The sequence below is a fragment of the Hibiscus syriacus genome, unplaced genomic scaffold (genome assembly GCF_006381635.1).
Source record: "Hibiscus syriacus cultivar Baekdansim isolate YM2019G1 unplaced genomic scaffold, ASM638163v2 tig00003731_pilon, whole genome shotgun sequence".
In the NCBI taxonomy this organism is placed as follows: domain Eukaryota; kingdom Viridiplantae; phylum Streptophyta; class Magnoliopsida; order Malvales; family Malvaceae; genus Hibiscus; species Hibiscus syriacus.
The window spans coordinates 55,663-74,794 of NW_024061983.1; the positions used below are offsets into that span (position 1 = coordinate 55,663).

The following is a 19,132-nucleotide window of genomic DNA, read 5'->3' on the forward strand; positions in this document are numbered from 1 at the left end:
TTTCACATATTATTTGTTTGCAAATGGTCTGCAAACAAAGAAGCCATGGGTTAGTGCAGAACAATGTCAGAGTATTTAGATTGATTATTGATATGTATTGCAAAGATCAAGTATGTGAATGAAAAGTTATTTCATATATTATTTATTTATAATTTACTTTGGTGTGTAATCATTTATATATAATATTTACAGCTTATTTGGAGCCCATATCAAAATGATGACATATATGCAAATGTATCGGATTATTTGATGGTTGATTCTAATCTCTGGTGTACTGTTACACCAATGATTCACTTTTATGTTGTTGAGTTCCAGTTTGCAGATAGGGTGTCGAGGCAGTATGGCTTCCACTAGACCATTCCATAAATTCCAGATAATTATGATTATCTCCATGATTTAGATAGACGGGTCAGGTCCGAACATAATTGGAATGTCATACATGCTCATTGTATTGATATGTGGAATGACAGAACTCCATTGTTGCCATATTGTACTCCCATTAACATAAAGATTTTAATTGGGAGAATTTAGAGTACTTCACCTATTATATTGCGAATGGAAAATCGTACTTGACAATGATTGAATAACGACGTGAATGCTCTGACTATAAAAATAAATATGGTGGTCATAGTGAATTATCTACGAGTGAAGTAGGCATATCACGAAGTGGATTGACATCATCTTAGAATGAAGCTGTAGCAACGCAATATGCTTCAAGCCCTTGGCCGTTTACATGGAGAGATATTCTAGCAGTATTGATGGCCACATGGGAAAAGGAGCCAGTAATGGGCGACAACTCACCACATAATCAAATTTTTGATGATTCTGAAGCATACATGAATTTTCAAGAGATTAAATTTTTCATGTCTAATATGCCTATTTATAGTCCTCGAGAGAATAAAGTGGTGATTTTTTTTACAACATTGTCTCCTATGCCAACTTACAGTCTCACAGGAGAACAGAGTGGTGGTTGTTTTTTCACAACACCGGCTCTTATGCCAATTTACAGTCCCACGTGAGAACAGAGTATTGATAATTTTGTATAACATCGGCTCATGGTCGTTCAATTGCAGCTAAAATTCCTTTTCCTCTATCGGATATCAGGTAAACATGATATTCTCGAATAAAATACCCACATAAATTACTCAAAAGAAGTTCAAAGACTTCGCTGATTCCTTATCAACAATTGTGAATGCAATTCGAAAGAAATTTCGAACACCATCTTAAGCAACTACTATCAAAAATACATGTTTGTATATTCCGTATAACCATATCCCATCAATTTGGACCATACGTTTGCAAAATGTAAATCCTTCGATGCATGGCTTGAATGCCTAAAATAATCGATGGAATATTTTCTTTCCTTCTATAACTCAACATTCTAGATTGTATGCATCCAATGTTTGATACTTTACTATAGTTCATGGTATAAAATATTACATTGCTTGTAATAAAGTCAGTAGCTCATTGTAAGACTTATCATAATCATCAAACGCTAACTTTTTTGTCTTCTCCTTTGCATGCCAACCCTTGGCATATTTTATTTGATATCCAAATTGATTATTAATAGATGTTTGTATCACTGAAACGGGAACCCTTAGATTTGCTTCAACCAACATCTTCATGTGTTGATGTATTACATTTGAGTCTAATTGTTGGTGGTCTTGTTGGATGGAATTTCGTAAACATGTGTGATTGCCATTGTACTTTGTGATCACTCAAGTACTTTTCCTCTGAAGTTTAGACACTCGTGTATTTTAATTACACTCTTCTCTATATTTAACACATTTTGCAAACAAACTTCTCAAATTGGATTCTACAACAACAAAGCCCACGTGTTTTTTATGCAATACTCTTTAATTGCCAATGCAAATTCATATTTTTCATTAAATTGAATCTCAACTTATAAGTCATGAGAGTTACCCAAAGCCATATCCAGAAATTCAAGCTCCCTTGTCGCATCGTAATCTATTAAATTCATGTGAGCAAGAGGTTGATAGAATGTAATTGTATCATTGTTAGAAATAAATTCATTGTCACCAAAAATAGGGTCATTATCAATCAAATTGGGTTCCTCTCCATCATCATCACTAGAATTGGCAAGTGTTTCCCCATCGACCTCGAAGGTTTTTAACATCAACATCAATATTCAGATTAACATGTGCGTATGTCGAAGGGGAACCATATGGATGAAATGCACTAGATGTCCTACTATTGAAACCTATTTCAAATGAATTTCCAAATACATTTTTTGATGAGCCAAAAATATCATATATCTCGCGTACCTCAACATATAACTTAATAATTTGAATATTTTTTATTCATGTATTGCAATCATGCTTCCAATGTAACACCCCCAACTCGTACCCGACCCAGATCCGAGTCCGAGGTGTCACATTGACTTTTCAAAACATTTTTCTTTACACATTGACTAACTTTTAAATTCACATTTCAAGAAATGCATATTTTACATTATCTAAAATCAATTGGTTTTACAAAGCATATTAGAGCATATATAATTCAAAACATTAATTACATGACAACTACTATCAATAAAACAATATACATATAATTCAAAACCCTTTCTGATCTGATCTTTAGGAAGGAGAAGCTGACCTTCCTTGCCTTGCCTATCATTGCTTTGCTCCTCTTTTTGCTTCTCTGAACCTACGTGTGAAACACTCACACGCTAATTTGATGACTTAGTGAAGCATTAAACTTATAAAGGAAACTCTAACTACTTAACCATGCATGAATATATCATACAATGCTATCACACAAAACAATATAACATTACATATAATCAAATGTACACATATACAGATCTTTTCATGATTATCACTAACCTCGTTTCATTATCACTATTATATTCATTCGTACCTTTTAGTTATATGTTCTTATACTTAACCTTCTTAACTATCATATGATTCATTTAACCAAACAACACATTTCATATCACAAAGCATATACATCACATATATTGTATTTGTTGTTATCTCTTTATTAGCCCATGTACACATGTGAGAACTAAAGATATGTGAGTACATTGAGATTGTGCACATATGCTGTCACCACAGCTCGTATAAGGATCCACTGAGTGGCATGTGAAATCTATATCCCGAAAGACCACATATAACACATATGTCCCGAAGGACCACATACATATTTCAATGGACCAAATAGGTGTACCGAAGTACCACATATATGTTCCAAAGAATTACATATATGCCCCGAAGGACCACGTAGAACCCTCGACTCTTGGCAGGCCAACTATACCTCTAGCTCTCATGACACATAACATGGGCATTATCATTTATATCATTTCACATGTTCACATAATAATATCATATAGACTCATAGCTTCTTATCATATCATTCACATCATATGGCTTATATATTGTGATCATATAATCATATCACTTATTTTCATATAGCTCATTGTGACATGACTTATCTCATAGACATATATTCATATACCTTAAAATTACATAGCTTATACTATTTCATCTATAGTTACATAGTGCAATATTATTTAGCTTACTTCACTTTTTATATGCTCACACAATTCATTATTACATGGTTTATATCATATTCACATAATATATATTCACAACAATCATATAACATATAGAATAACATATATTACATATACTCATATCAAACACATGCTTATAATCATGAATTCATGCATTCTAATATAGAAAATAGACTTGTCGCAAGTCTATTTCCATTAAACATCATAAATTAACTAGTATGCACTCACCTTGCCTCACTAGTCAAGACCAATCTCTTATCTTTTTCTCGATGATTATTACTTATCGACTTGTCCGGACTTTGCTATAGATTGATATCTACACAAATACACAATCCAATAAATATTGGGATTAAAATTAATTGAAAATATTCTTACTATTATCAACTAAACTGAGCATTGATTCTTTAATTCCTTCTTTAGTAATATCGGTACTACAAGCACAGTACCGATACCTCTATGCTTGTATTATCGATATCTCTCCAAGGTATCGATACCCAATTTCGATTATGTAATTTCATCTAAAAAATGGTATCGATACCCATAGTACCGATGCTATCACTTCAGTATCGATACCCCATGAAGATTTTACAAATGTTTGCCTTATGGTATCGATACTCATTCAACAAGTATCGATACCCATACCTCAATTCTCACTCATTTTTTCTTTGAAGTATCGATATTGGATGAACAGTACCGATACCCCTTGCACATAACACACTTCTTTAACCCGAAAATCTTACCAAACTTACTTAATTCTTCTGCCATAACCTCCTTTTAACCCTTTAAGCTTAAATACGCATATTATAATCAATTAATATTCATATAACACATCCTTATCTTCAAAATTCCATCATATATCTTGAAATCAAGAATTCTACAAATTTTCCAACATGCTCTAATTTTGATTTTAATACTTCAAATTTCTTAATTTGGCTGGTGATAAGTCAAATTTCCCTTCAAAACTTACTTATCAACTCTTTCTCAATAATTCCCTTAAAAACTCTTTACCTTCAATCTTACATAACTTATTCATCTTTGAGTTTTAAGAAATCTAAAGCTTTCCTTAAGCTCTTCTATCACTCCAAGAATCAAAACCAACTTTAAAACGAAAGAATTAACCAGCTTACCTTTAGCCAAGCCCTCACGGTAGAAAAAGAAGAAAAAGAAGAAGCTAAACTCCAGAATTCTCTGATTTTTCCTTCTTTCAACTACACGTGTAAATATCCTTTATAAAGGAAAGATAAAAATCATTACATTAAAAAGACCAACTTACCCTTACTTCATTCAATATTTACTAAACCATCATTCATAAAATATTCCAAATTAAGTCCCTAAACTTTTCAAATTTTTTGAAATCAAACCTCAAAGTTTCAAAACTTCTATTTTAGTCACTAGCCCTGATTTTGGGATGTTACATCCAACATCACTATCATATCGAAGAGATATTGCAGAATATCTGACTGGATTGTAACATGTCTTCCACCTGTACCGAAAACTATCAATCTTGGCTCCAATTTCATTTTTATCATCTCCTTTAATTGTTGAAACATGATTTCCCTTTCAAACATCATGTTCATATGGTTTTTAGATTCAAATACAACTCTGACATCAATTTTCAAAATTTGTCCATTGTAATGGACAATCGCTAAAAACTTATTGCTCATTTTCTCTGCATGTTCAAAAACATATATATTTTGAATCAAAATACATAAATCAAAACAAATATACTATTAATATACTTAATTTCAACTAATAAATAATAAATAATTTAAAAAATACTACTTAAAAACCACTAAAATTCTGAACAAATATAATACATACTATCACTAAAATTTTAAACAAAACTAAGCCAACTTACTTGTTTGAACAAAAAAAAATACTAAATCTTCAAGTTTTCTTGCTTTTCCTATCCTTTTTCTTCTTCACTCTATTTTTTTTCACACTTTATCTTCAACTTCACCTATTTAATACCAAAAATCAACTCTCTCAATAAATTTTTTCCCATTATCTACCCCTAAATAATACTGATGTTGATGCTGTTACCCCATCCCTAATTCACCTGCTATGTTGCAATGCAACAAATTGAATTGACATGAACAGTAAAAACGTCATGTATTCAAGTCATCCCACATTTTTAATTCAACAAAAATTGCTTGCTACGACAAAGACACCATATATTCAAGGTGTCCCACATTTTTTGATTCAACAAAAAAAATGCTACAGTGAAGACGCCATTCATTCGTGTCATCTTTGATTTTTTAATTCAAAAAATTATTTTGAACAGTGAAGACTCCATATTTTCAATGCGTCTTTAAGTTTACTGTAGCTTTTGCTATATTTTGGAAAATAAAAACCTCACTGTAATATTTCGAAAAAAAACAAATGCAATATTGGTGTAATTTAACCAATGGTTACAATCTGGGCACGTTAAATTCATATTTTTTTTTTCAAATTTGAATGGTATGTTTTTAGAGCAGAATTGGCTCAATATGATTGTCTTATTTAGCCCAATACAACAATAAACAAATTATTTAGGGATCTATATCAAATGTTTCAGTACAGGGGAAACTCGTCACCTCGAGTTGATGAGTTTAAATAAACAAATATTTTTTATTTGAACTTTTTACTTCGATGTGATAAAATTTTAATAAAAAGTTATATTTTATTGATAAGTTTCCCCTATATTGTAGTATTTGCCATATATTACAAAAATAAAAGTCAACATGCCTTATTGGGTTAAATAATTAAAATATGGGTAAAGTATAGTAATGGTCACTGAACATTTCTAAAGCTTACATTTAGGTCCCTCAACTTTTAAAACTTGCAATACAGTCCCCCAACATTTATTCCATTTGCAATATGGTCCCCCAACTTAAATCACTGTTAGAAAATTAGGGTAAATTATATAAACGGTCATTGAACTTTTCAGGCTCTTGAATTTAGGTCCCCAACTTTTAAAACTTGCAAAACAGTCCCCCAATAATTTTATTTTCTTATTAAATATAGATGTATAGAAAATATAAATGATTCAATTTATATTTAAATGTATGAATCATTTATATTTTTGATATATTTTATTTTTCTTGTATAAACTAGTATTTAAAATATGTTTAGATTTTAATCAAAATATTTCAATATACGAATAAAAATATATTTATATAAATGTATATTTATATTTAGATGTATAAATAAAAAAATATATTCATATATTAATGTATGAATCATTTATATTTTTTGAATATTTTATTTTTAATAAGAAATTAAAATTATTAATTATATTAGAAATACCCAACTTAAGATTATATATAATCATGAATTATAAATATGAAAATATAATTATTAAATTTAGTTTAAAAATATATAAATATTAAATTTATTCTTTTAAAATATTGTATCAACTAATATTTAAAAAATATATTAAATCTATCAAACAATTTATCAAATATAATATTTTTTATTGTAAAAAAAAATAATATTTTCCCATCATTTATTGCTTTCAAATTTTTTGCCGAAGTTCAAATCTCATTATTTCCATTTTCCATTATATTCTTTTTTTTCTGGCATTGGTCATACTATTAGTATATGTATTATTGTATATCTCTTAATACAAACGATGGTGTTAGCTTAGTGGCTCCACCATGTATCATTCATTTGCGTGACTCATGTTTGAGTTTGCCCAAGACCCAAATTTTACTTTGTAACTTAATTTTCCTGTGGTGACATGTGTCACCAATAACACATATCATGATCATGTGTTAACACATGTCAGATACTGGTTAAATGATTAATTTATTAAATTTTATTTAATTTAGGACCAAATTGATAGCATATATAAATAATTAGGTGGTGACATGTGTCACCAATGACACGTGTCATGATCATGTGCTAACACATGTCATATCCTAATTAAATGATTAATTTATTAAATTCTATTTAATTTAGGACCAAATTGATTATATAAATAATAAAGACTGAATGTATAATAATGTCAATTCCTTTTAACTGCCACATCATCATTTTTATCAATTGGTAACGACTAGTGGCTTAGTTGAAACAGTTAAATAATTATGTTGTATGATTGATAAATTTAAAAGATCGATGACAAAAGTAAAAAGGGCTAGATAGTTAAGTTGTCAACCTAGTAGTTTACACTTTTATTTATACGTCAAAATAACATTTTATAAATTTAAAATTCGAATTATTTTCAACCTCTTCTATATCCTAACTACTTTTTTTAATTAAAAAATTTCTTCAACAGATAAGAATTATACTATTATATTTATATAAAAAATACGTATCACATGAAATAAGATGAAATTAAATAATAATAAATCTGACATAATTGAATTTAATTGAATTATTTTGGAATTTAGGGTTTAGAATGAAATTGAATTATTTTGGAAATTGGGGTTTAGAATGAAATTGAGGACTGTTTTGCAAGTTTTAAAAGTTGGGGGACCTAAATTCAAGTGTCTAAAAAGTTCAATAACCTTTTATATAATTTACCCTAATTTCTAACAGTGGTTTAAGTTGGGGACCATATTGCAAACGGAATAAATGTTGGGGGACTGTATTGCAAGTTTTAAAAGTTGGAGGACCTAAATGCAAGCTTCAGAAATGTTCAGTGACCATTACTATATTTTTACCCTTAAAATATTTGACCTATTGGGCCAAAAAAATAATGTTTTTAGCATATTTTTACAATTATTTCGGTGTTATCGTAAATACTCTTATGATATGTATTTTCTAATTGATTTTATCAATGGTCAAGTATTCTTAGACTCTTTTTTTTTGGAAAGAAATTATTTTTCGATATAATAAACTGTGTAGTGAACAGCCTGTCTGATAGTTTGGTTCGCTTACCACTATTTTATCACTACGCAAAAAAAAACATCTTGTTTAACAGAGAATAAATTTTCATGAATGTTACTGAGTTCTTTTAATGTCGATCATCATTCTTAAGAGAATATTTTAAATTTCTTCGTATCTTAGGTTTGACATTTTTTTTTGTGTGAATTTTTGTATGACTATTATCTTTATTTTTATCTTTATTATTGGGTACAATGTAATTATTGTTATTATTTTATTTATTTTTATTAACGAAGTTCAGTTATCATAAAAAACAATGTAAAAATTCTAACAAGTTTAATAAGTTATGACTCAAATCGGATACCATATTTTTTTAACGAGCACAAATTAAATAATTTTTTATTTAATTTAACAAAGATCAAATCAAATCAAACATGAATCAAACAATTTTCTAATTGCATCGAGCACTACTCAATTTATATTGCGACTCGCTCGATGATCACCTTAGTCATGACAATAAATATTGGATATATAATTCAGTTACAAACAAACATATAAACAGAGCTGCAAGATATGTGATAATTACATATTTAATTGCTCTTGTTTTAAAAAACTAGTGTGGACACCATCCTGCCACACGCCTCCATGCGATTCAACAGAAACATAGTACAGAACAAATAGTGATAATAACAAGGCAAACCGCAAAAAATATAACGAGGCATTTTAATATACGACTTAAAAAAAATGTACTATTGATTTTGTTATTATTTTTTAATAAAATTAGTAAAAATTTATTAAAAATATTATTATTTCTATCAATTTTGTTATTATTAGACGTTTTACTGATTTTATTAATATATTCGGTAAAACGTTATCTAAATATTATTTTTTCTATCGATTTTGTTATTGTTGGACACTTTACCGGAAATATTAAAAAATATTAATATTTTATGTAGAAATAATAATGTTTTAGGTATTTTTTTATCTATTTTATTAAAAAATAATAATAAAATCAATAACATTTTTTCTTAATAGTATATTAAGACTGCCGCATGTTAAAACTTCCAGTACACTTGACGAGCTTCACCATATTCCCAAAAGAAATCCTAATGAAGGGTTGCTTTTTGAAGGTACCTTCCTTCTCCACAAGCGGCTGCAATGAGCAGTGAAGAGTGTAAAAACTATATAAAAAAAGATAATATTAATGAAATATTGGTGTTAATGTAATAGTTTAAAAAAACAATAAATAAAATATTATTTCATCGTAGAGTTAAAGAGAAAACCGGTAGAGTGACGAAAAATTTAATGTTAAAAGTTGGATTGTTAAGTTGAAATATTTCAATCTTTAGTGACTAAAATAAGAGTTAAAAGATAGTTGTTTGATAAATAGTGTAATTTACCCATGAAATTAACCTAAAATAAATGGTAAAGGCATCGTTGACGTCGACGTACGCCGGCTCTCACCAGAAAAAGGTCATACTCCAATTGTAAAAGCTTTTCCCATAATGAACCCAATCAATTTGATTTAACCATGGTTTTCAGAATCGAATCGATTAGTAAATCGGTCATATTATCGATTTACTGGTTTAACCGATCGAATCGGTTTGATCTGTCAGAATAATCGGACGATATCATAATTATTTAAAAAATTAAATAAAAATATCAAAAATATTTAATAAAAAATAATTTTTTTATATCATAAGTCATATTCAAAGTAAGTCATAACATATACAAGTTAAAAACCATAAAATCAAGTGAAACAAAATGATTCAAATTAACTACAACATAATATTTAAGGTAAAACATATTAAATAATAAATATAATTATATAACTATAATTAAAAAATGAATTTGGGGTTAAAAAAATCATAACAAAATGATATTGTTTGGTTTAATTTTTTTAAAAAATAATCTCACATGACTAAGAAACATAGAAGAGCATCCCAAAAGTTTAAAGAGTAAAAATATGAGAACAAAACAATCTCACATTGCTAAGAAATATAGAAGAGGATCCCAACTAGCTTCTATAAATAATAGAGGTAATTTGACATTTAAAATCATTGAGACTTTTGGTGAGCATTGAGTGAGCTATTCTTTCACTTCAATTAAGCTTGAATTTTAGGCTTCAATCGAGCTTCTAAATTTTTTTTTGAGTTCAAGTTTCAATATTATATTTCGAGTTCGAGTTGAACTTGATAATTTTTAGCTCGTGAGTTTGAGTCGAGTTGAGTTTACTTTTAAAGTTTTCAAGTTCGAGTCGAGCTCAACAATACTCGAGTCTGACTTGGCTCGTTTAACAAACAACGTCGTTTGGTTTAATTTAAAAAAACAAAATTGGCGGTTTTTTCCGGTTTTCAGCCGATCCGGTTCGAACGGTTCAACGGTCCTGGCCGATTCACTAATAGCGGTTCAACCAGTGTAGATTAAACCGGACTAGACAGCAGTTCCCCGTTGAACCGATCGATTCGATCTGATTTTCAAAACACTGGATTTAACAAGTAAAACTCCCATTTTAAAATTTTCTTGATGGGAACAATCAAATGGGTTGATAATTTGTCAACGTGTCATAATTCTACTACAAGTATTTATCGAAAAAACACTAAATTTTTTTATATACGATATCATTAGAAAAAATATTATGGATCTAATACCTTTTACAGAAATGAACGAATCATGATCCGCGCCTTACGTTAATGTGGCACCGCGTGAGGTAAGGCACGAATAATACATATATGATTTTCAAAGGGTCAAAAAGACATTAAAAAATGTCAAATGGTAATTGGTAAACATAACTATATTGTGTAATTTCATGCGAAAACTAAAATTTGTTGAGTTATAAAATAATTTGCAAAATTAAAAAAATAACGTTTTTACTCAAATATCACCCTAATAGAAATGAATTACATGTTAGGCATCATTATAGAAAATATTACGGATCAACCACCATCCCAGAAAGAATAGATCCGTAATATTTTCTTTAACGATGTCTAACGTGTAAATAAAAAAAAATTCAGTGATTTTTCGATAAATACGCCTTCTAATGCATGATTTAATTATAATTTAAAAGTTTAAGTTGAATTAAAGATCAAATTATTCTTGGGTTCAATATTTTATCATGTTTAATTAGATTCGTTTATCTAATGACAAATAAGCTAAATTTAAATATTTTATCATACAACTAGTAATTATTATTCATTAAAAGAATCAAATTAAAATTTCTAATATTAATTTAGTAAAAATAAACAAAGCCAAATTATAATTATTCAATCAATAAAATAATTGAAATTAAATAGTTTGATAATTAAATTAAATTGTTCTTTTTTATAACTAAACCAAAACTTTGTTCTATGAATAATAAAATAATTGACCCTATTTTCATATTAAATGAGATAAGAGGAGGTAGGGTAGAAGGTTATCCCAACACTAGGTTAAGAGCAATTTCCGTAAAAGACCTCCAGTAATTATGAATTGCTCACCGTAAGACTCAATTTTACAATCTCAAAATTAAGAAACTTACGCTTTACCAATCGAGCTGGACAGACAATTCGTTCTTCGAATAATAATTATAGTAATAAACTACAACTGCAAACCAAACTCGTTGTCGGGCACAAAATATCTCATATAGGCCCAAGGTTTCTTATTCAGCTGCGCTCGCTCTCCACACACTCCCTTTCTTAAACAAGCCAGAAATGGCCATGAACTTCTGTTAGCCTCCCTTTCCTGCTTTCTGGTTATTCCCGTTTTTACGTTGAATCGTGTGATCTTTGATGGCGTTCTCATCCTCAGCTTCATCCTCTCTTTTGAGAGCATATTCTTCATACTCTCGAACTCGGTTTTTTCATTCTTCGTTTCGGAATCTCAGTCCAACCTCTCCTTCGCTTCTCAATCACCAACGATCTCTGGCCTCCGCCGCCGTTCGCTCCTTCCAATGCCCTCGGTGGAGCCACCGTCTCGATTGGAGTTCTCCTCTTAGCCTCCGTGCTCAGATCAGAGCTGTTAGTCCAGTCATCGAACGATTTGAGCGGACGTTTGCTACTATGGGTACTGCTGTGGAGATTTTTTCTTTTTCTTGATTTTGGATCTGATTTTAGCTTAAATCCAACATTTTATTAGCTGATTTAGCTCTGCTTAGATTAGTTTAACGTCTTTGACGCTCAGTCAAAAACTTAGGTTGCTTGGTTGGGGTCAATTGATGAGAAGCCTTAGATTTAACATTTTAATTCATAGGATTCAATTTGATGAGTTCCATTTGAAATTTAGTTAATATTTCATTATAAATAACAGGATAAAAGGGAAGAGGCGCATTATGAAATCTGTATAAAGAATGTATATATAGTACTTTTGAAAAAAAAAGATATTAATCATGTGAAGTATTTTAAAGTTGATAATTAAATTGAAAATTTATCGGATGAGAAATTTTGTTTACTCTTTTTTTTCAGCTGCTGAACATCACTTTAAGGCAGTGTTGAAAAGTCTTCCCAAGCCAGGTGGTGGCGAGTATGGAAAGTTCTACAGCTTGCCTGCCCTGAATGATCCTAGGATTGGTAAATTTTCTCCTGCAAATCAAATATATTTATATATTCACTTCATGAATTCATATCTGTTCTTTGTTTCTGTATACATGATAGATAAACTGCCATACTCTATCAGAATCTTGCTTGAATCTGCGGTTCGTAACTGTGATAACTTCCAAACTAAGAAGGAAGATGTTGAGAAAATAATTGATTGGGAGAATTCATCACCAAAGCAAGTAGAAATCCCCTTCAAGCCTGCTCGTGTTCTCTTGCAGGTACTTGATAAAACTAGTTTGTCTATGTGTGTATAAATGCTCTTCTGCTAAAAGAAACCAATGGTGCTTTATTTATTTTAAATCAATCTTCTTTTTCTGCTAGGATTTCACTGGAGTGCCTGCTGTGGTTGACCTTGCTTGTATGCGTGATGCAATGCACAAACTTGGCAGTGATACAAGCAAAATTAATCCTTTGGTGCGTTTGTTTACATCAATTGCATGAATATTTACTGTGATGAGCGTGCTGGAATATTTTCAACTATTTTTTGTTTTCTGAGGGATGGTCAGTTTCTGGACGCCATATGTTAAGATTGCAATATCTTTATATTTTGGCCTTAATTGAAAATATTCAGGTTCCGGTAGATCTTGTCATTGACCATTCGGTCCAAGTTGATGTAACCAGATCAGAAAATGCAGTGCAAGCAAACATGGAACTTGAGTTTCAGAGGAACAAGGAAAGGTTTTCTTTCCTTAAATGGGGATCTACTGCCTTTCATAATATGCTTGTTGTTCCTCCTGGTTCTGGTATTGTGCATCAGGTATGCAATTTGGAAACAGAGTGTAATATGCAATAAACACTTTTAACATAATGGTCAACATATCCTTAGAAATGTGTAGAAATTTTTCTATGAAAAGTTGTGAGCGAATAAGCTTACATTTTTCACTAATTTGAAATTTCATGGACGGGATAATCTTTGTAATTATGGTGGCAAATTGATATGCAATTGTAAAATTTTAGGTTAATCTTGAATATCTCGGGCGGGTTGTTTTCAACACCAACGGCATGCTGTACCCTGATAGTGTGGTTGGAACTGATTCCCATACAACTATGATAGATGGTCTTGGAGTAGCTGGTTGGGGAGTTGGTGGTATTGAAGCTGAGGCAGCCATGCTTGGTCAGGTAGGTTTTGCCATAGATCAACAATATTTCCTATACTGTTCAATTATTTACTTTTTTCTGAAAAAGAAACTGTTCAATTATTGTTCGTTAACTTCATTTGCTTGAACAAGCATCTCTATCATTTTCTCTTTTACTTTTTTCCTAAAATTAGTTATTTTGAAATTGTAAGCCTATGAGCATGGTTTTGCCTGGTGTTGTTGGATTCAAGTTATCTGGAAAATTAGGAAATGGCGTGACAGCTACAGACTTGGTTCTAACCGTGACACAAATGCTGAGGAAGCATGGTGTTGTTGGCAAATTTGTTGAGTTTTATGGTAATTACTTTGCATGGGGTTGATGCAAGTTACTCTTAGTTCCTAGTTTCCTTAATGTCTGACTATCAAATTTTTTTGGGTTTTTTATTTTGTATGAATTTGTAGGGGACGGTATGGGTGAACTTTCATTGGCTGACAGGGCTACTATTGCTAATATGTCTCCTGAGTATGGTGCAACCATGGGATTCTTCCCTGTAGATCATGTTACTTTGCAGTATTTGAAATTGACTGGCCGAAGTGATGAAACTGTGAGTATTTCACTTCATCGTTAACATCCTTTAATTGCAATTACTGAAACTGAAGTGATAGGTGACATCCTTGTCCTGAAATTCAGGTGGCAATGATAGAATCATATCTCCGTGCAAATAAAATGTTTGTTGACTATAACGAGGCAAGAACTTTTCTTCTTCCTTCATTTTTCTTCGTGTCCTTTCTGCTTTTCAGCTTCCAGTTGTTCTATTTGTATTCATCATTCAGTCTGGCTAGTCTAATTCCTTTCTTTTCTACACGTGCTTGCTCCCAAACCTGGTCTTGATACATTCAGCCCCAACAAGAAAGAGTGTACTCATCATATCTAGAATTAAACCTTGCTGAAGTTGAACCCTGTATATCAGGACCAAAGAGGTTTGTCTTTTCTGCCATTTTTTGTCAGGAAATTGGCTTCTTTTTTTAATATTAAATATGATGTGTTATACTAGTTCAATGTTAACTGTTTCTTTTCTTTTCAGGCCTCATGACCGGGTTTCTTTGAGAGAAATGAAGAGCGATTGGAATTCTTGTCTTAACAATAAAGTTGGTTTCAAGGTGAGTCTTGAGTTTCTGCATATCTTAGTTGTTGTCATCTGTGACCTCGCTATTGTTCATAGTCTGTTTTTAAGTGAACAATTTTTTACCATGAATTGCTCGACAGTTCGTTTATTTATCTTTCCCTGGGTTAACTGAACAAAACACAAACAAATTGATATTGAAGTATGATGATCAAGAAAAGTAAAATTTACCTGGCTCAAGCCTGTAGCCAAATATATCTGATTTCATACGTGTGTGTGTGGCATAGCTTTCAAAATAAAATCATAACCATAATTTGTCAGTAACTTGTAATAGTGTTAACTATTCTATCATGAATCTGAAACATAGAACAAGAAAACCACCTCGCTTATGTCATGTTCATATGAATCTTTATATGGAGAATTCTGTCTCTTCTTCCTTTTCCCCCTGTTTCTAGACTTCTTACTACCCATCTGATCATCTAGAACTTAACAATACACTGCTTTTCCAGGAATCTGGTGACTCAAGCAACAGAACCACACTGTAGAAAAAAAATTAAAAGATAAAATAATAAGATTTGGTAGGAAATGGATTAGGCCGAGTCTGATCAGAAGCTCTCCTTATCTAGGTGTAAATTTATTAGAATTATTGACTTTTTGTTGAACTTTTAAACATCTGCTGAATGTCGTAACATATGTTGTAGGGGTTTGCTGTACCAAAAGAGGCACAGGGAAAAGTGGTAAAATTTTTTTTCCATGGACAGCCAGCAGAGCTTAGGCATGGCGGCGTTGTGATTGCTGCAATTACTAGCTGCACAAATACATCAAATCCTAGTGTCATGCTTGGGGCAGGTCTTGTTGCAAAAAAGGCTTGTGAACTTGGTTTACAGGTTTGTCATTTTTCTATGTTTGAGCTGCTCCTTCCTTCTCCACAACATCTCCTATCTTTTTTTCCCATTCCACACCCTCGTATTTTCTTTGAAACCTCTCTTCAATGTATCCTCACTTCCTTGTCTTTCCCTGAACTATATGAGTTATAATATCAATGTGAATAAGTGAATTTTGCTTGCATGATTATTCTACAGGTCAAGCCTTGGATAAAGACAAGTCTTGCACCAGGTTCAGGAGTTGTTACAAAATATTTACTGCAGAGGTATTCCTTAATTTCTACTTTTATCAGAAATTGATTTGGAGTGATTTTTTAATAAAATATTTCTATATAATTATAAGAAAGATGTTTTTGGTTTATGTGATTCAGTGGGTTGCAAGAATATTTGAATAAGCAGGGCTTCCATATTGTTGGATATGGTTGCACAACATGCATAGGAAATTCAGGAGAATTGGATGAATCAGTTGCCACTGCTATTTCAGAAAACGGTAACCTTGAAAATTTCAACTGTAAACTTTTTGTTTGATGTAAGCATGTACTTTCTGGAACCAAAATTTACTGCCAGTTTTTGACTGGCTAATCTAAAATATTTCCTATACACAGATATAATAGCGTCTGCTGTACTTTCTGGGAACCGGAACTTCGAGGGTCGTGTGCATGCCTTAACAAGAGCCAACTATCTTGCTTCACCTCCTTTAGTGGTTGCTTATGCCCTTGCTGGCACGGTACATAATTACCTAATTATTTACTGGTGATGTGTATATTTGTTAAATGTTTACCGAGATATATTTATCTTTTTATATAATCCATATAATTTGATATCTACTTAGAACTTTGGAGAGTTTAACGATGGTTATCATCTAAGTTAAATAATTCTTGTGCATGTGGATTTAATCTTCTTTGAAAAAAATATATCAGGTGTTTTTCAATAAGTTTTATTCGATTTGTCTTGTCATGGAGTCAGACAGATCAATTTATTTCATTTTTTTGATATTAGACTAATATCTTTCGTGGTGTCGTTTTTTATGATCAACTATGGCGACTTTCTAGGTTGATATTGATTTCGATAAGGAGCCAATTGGAACTGGGAAGGATGGTAGGAGTGTCTATTTTAAGGATATCTGGCCATCTAATGAAGAAATTGCAGAGGTAGACATCCTAAAATTTGCGTAAAAGTATCAAATTCATGTATTTAAGCACGAAACTAATAAGCTTGAACTTCTCTGCTATTTTAGGCTGTTCACTCCAGTGTCTTGCCAGATATGTTCAAAAGTACTTATGAGGCAATTACAAAAGGAAATCCCATGTGGAATCAACTATCCGTGCCTTCTTCCACCATGTACTCATGGGATCCTAACTCAACCTACATTCACGAGCCTCCATACTTCAAGAACATGACCATGGAGCCTCCTGGAGCCAATGGCGTGAAGGATGCCTACTGCTTACTGAACTTTGGTGACAGTATCACAACAGACCACATTTCTCCTGCAGGAAGCATCCATAAGGACAGTCCTACTGCAAAATACCTACTTGACCGTGGGGTAGAGCGCAAGGACTTCAATTCTTACGGAAGTCGTCGTGGTAACGATGAAGTGATGGCTCGGGGAACTTTTGCTAACATTCGCCTTGTTAACAAGCTGTTGAATGGGGAAGTTGGTCCGAGAACCATACACGTTCCAACTGGAGAGAAACTCTATATATTTGAAGCAGCAATGGTGAGTTCTTTAATGTTAAATTACAATTTCATATAAAACTAATTTATTAGCTTTCTACAATGACATATCTTGATTTCATCGCACTACTTTCATTACCGAGTTTTTGTTTTCAATAAATTTCAATTTTACAATCAAATTATTGGTTTTGATTTATATGAAATACGATTTAATCAGATTATTTTGCAGTCACATTATGCAATAGTAAGCTTAACAATCAATCTGTAATTTCAGAGGTACAAGGATGCTGGATATGACACCATTGTTTTAGCTGGAGCTGAGTATGGAAGTGGTAGCTCCCGGGATTGGGCTGCGAAAGGTCCAATGCTATTGGTAAGTCTTGATTTGACCACAGTAAAGAAATTCATATTGGTTCAGGATTTAAAAAAAAATGAGCAGCTTGAGCTCCAGTTGATTAGATTTGATTAAACTCATTTATCTAGTACAAAAATTAGCTTCATTGCTCGAGCTGCTCAAGCTTGACTCAGCAATGAACAAGATGATTTGGATTTTTTTATTCTCATTCGAGTAGCTTGCTGCATGGTTGCTGTTTTGTGCACCTGAGTAACTTCGTTGCATATCAGGGAGTAAAAGCAGTAATTGCCAAAAGTTTTGAGAGAATCCATCGAAGTAATTTGGTAGGAATGGGCATCATTCCACTTTGTTTCAAGTCTGGTGAGGACGCAGACACACTAGGCTTAACTGGTCATGAGCGTTACACCATAGATCTCCCAAGCAATATAACTGATATAAGACCCGGCCAAGATGTCACTGTCACGACAGACAATGGGAAGTCTTTCACCTGCACTGTCCGCTTCGACACTGAGGTACCAAATGGCTTCAAATATTCTTTTTTACGTGCAAAATAGTGCCGCATGCATTGTGGTTTATCATCTGCTATCATGTGATCGTCATTCATGGTTGTTGATTGTAACGAAGAAAAGTACAACCTTGCATGAAACATGGAACTCACCTGACAAGGTCATTTACAGAGTTACATCACCGTTCTCATCTGAATATGCATCAAACATGGATTAATATTTGTGCCCGCAACTTGATTCAACTCTTATCTTACATTTTACGAATTTTAGAGCATGAAGCCCACAATACCAGAACTGACTGTGCTTAAAATTGCAGGTTGAATTGGTTTACTTCAACAATGGGGGCATACTTCCATATGTTATCAGAAACTTGATTAAGCAATAGATGCATTTTTGAAGCCACGAACCAATTTCAACATTTCCGACTATAGTAAACTCTGTGATGCAAATAAAGCTATCAATGTCTGATCGATACTCCCCCGTTAACGGGACCTCGTATTAGTTTTTTCTTTCTTCGAATTGTTTTTGCAGACGGGCATTGTCTGTTGATGGACCAAACATTTTTCGAGTAAATTATTTTCGTTTGCCTAGTTAGGGT

The 19,132-nt window shown here is 31.9% G+C and overlaps 1 protein-coding gene across 2 annotated transcripts; it reads left to right on the forward strand.

Moving 5' to 3' along the window:
* Nucleotides 1–11,966: 11,966 nt before the first annotated feature.
* On the forward strand, nt 11,967–19,124 carry LOC120184320 (aconitate hydratase, cytoplasmic-like). 2 transcript variants are annotated; one of them, XM_039188818.1, is made up of 20 exons: nt 11,967–12,385; nt 12,784–12,888; nt 12,973–13,133; nt 13,237–13,329; nt 13,487–13,672; nt 13,873–14,034; nt 14,204–14,348; nt 14,454–14,596; nt 14,683–14,739; nt 14,893–14,972; nt 15,077–15,152; nt 15,817–16,002; nt 16,198–16,265; nt 16,371–16,489; nt 16,605–16,726; nt 17,052–17,150; nt 17,237–17,716; nt 17,948–18,046; nt 18,298–18,540; nt 18,851–19,124. In XM_039188818.1, exons 1-20 carry the CDS (start codon nt 12,112–12,114, stop codon nt 18,917–18,919), a joined length of 2,967 nt encoding a protein of 988 aa, XP_039044749.1. In that variant the 5' UTR covers nt 11,967–12,111; the 3' UTR covers nt 18,920–19,124. The 2 variants fall into 2 exon arrangements, with proteins under 2 accessions (XP_039044749.1, XP_039044755.1); XM_039188824.1 differs by having other exon boundaries at nt 12,787–12,888.
* Nucleotides 19,125–19,132: the final 8 nt, after the last annotated feature.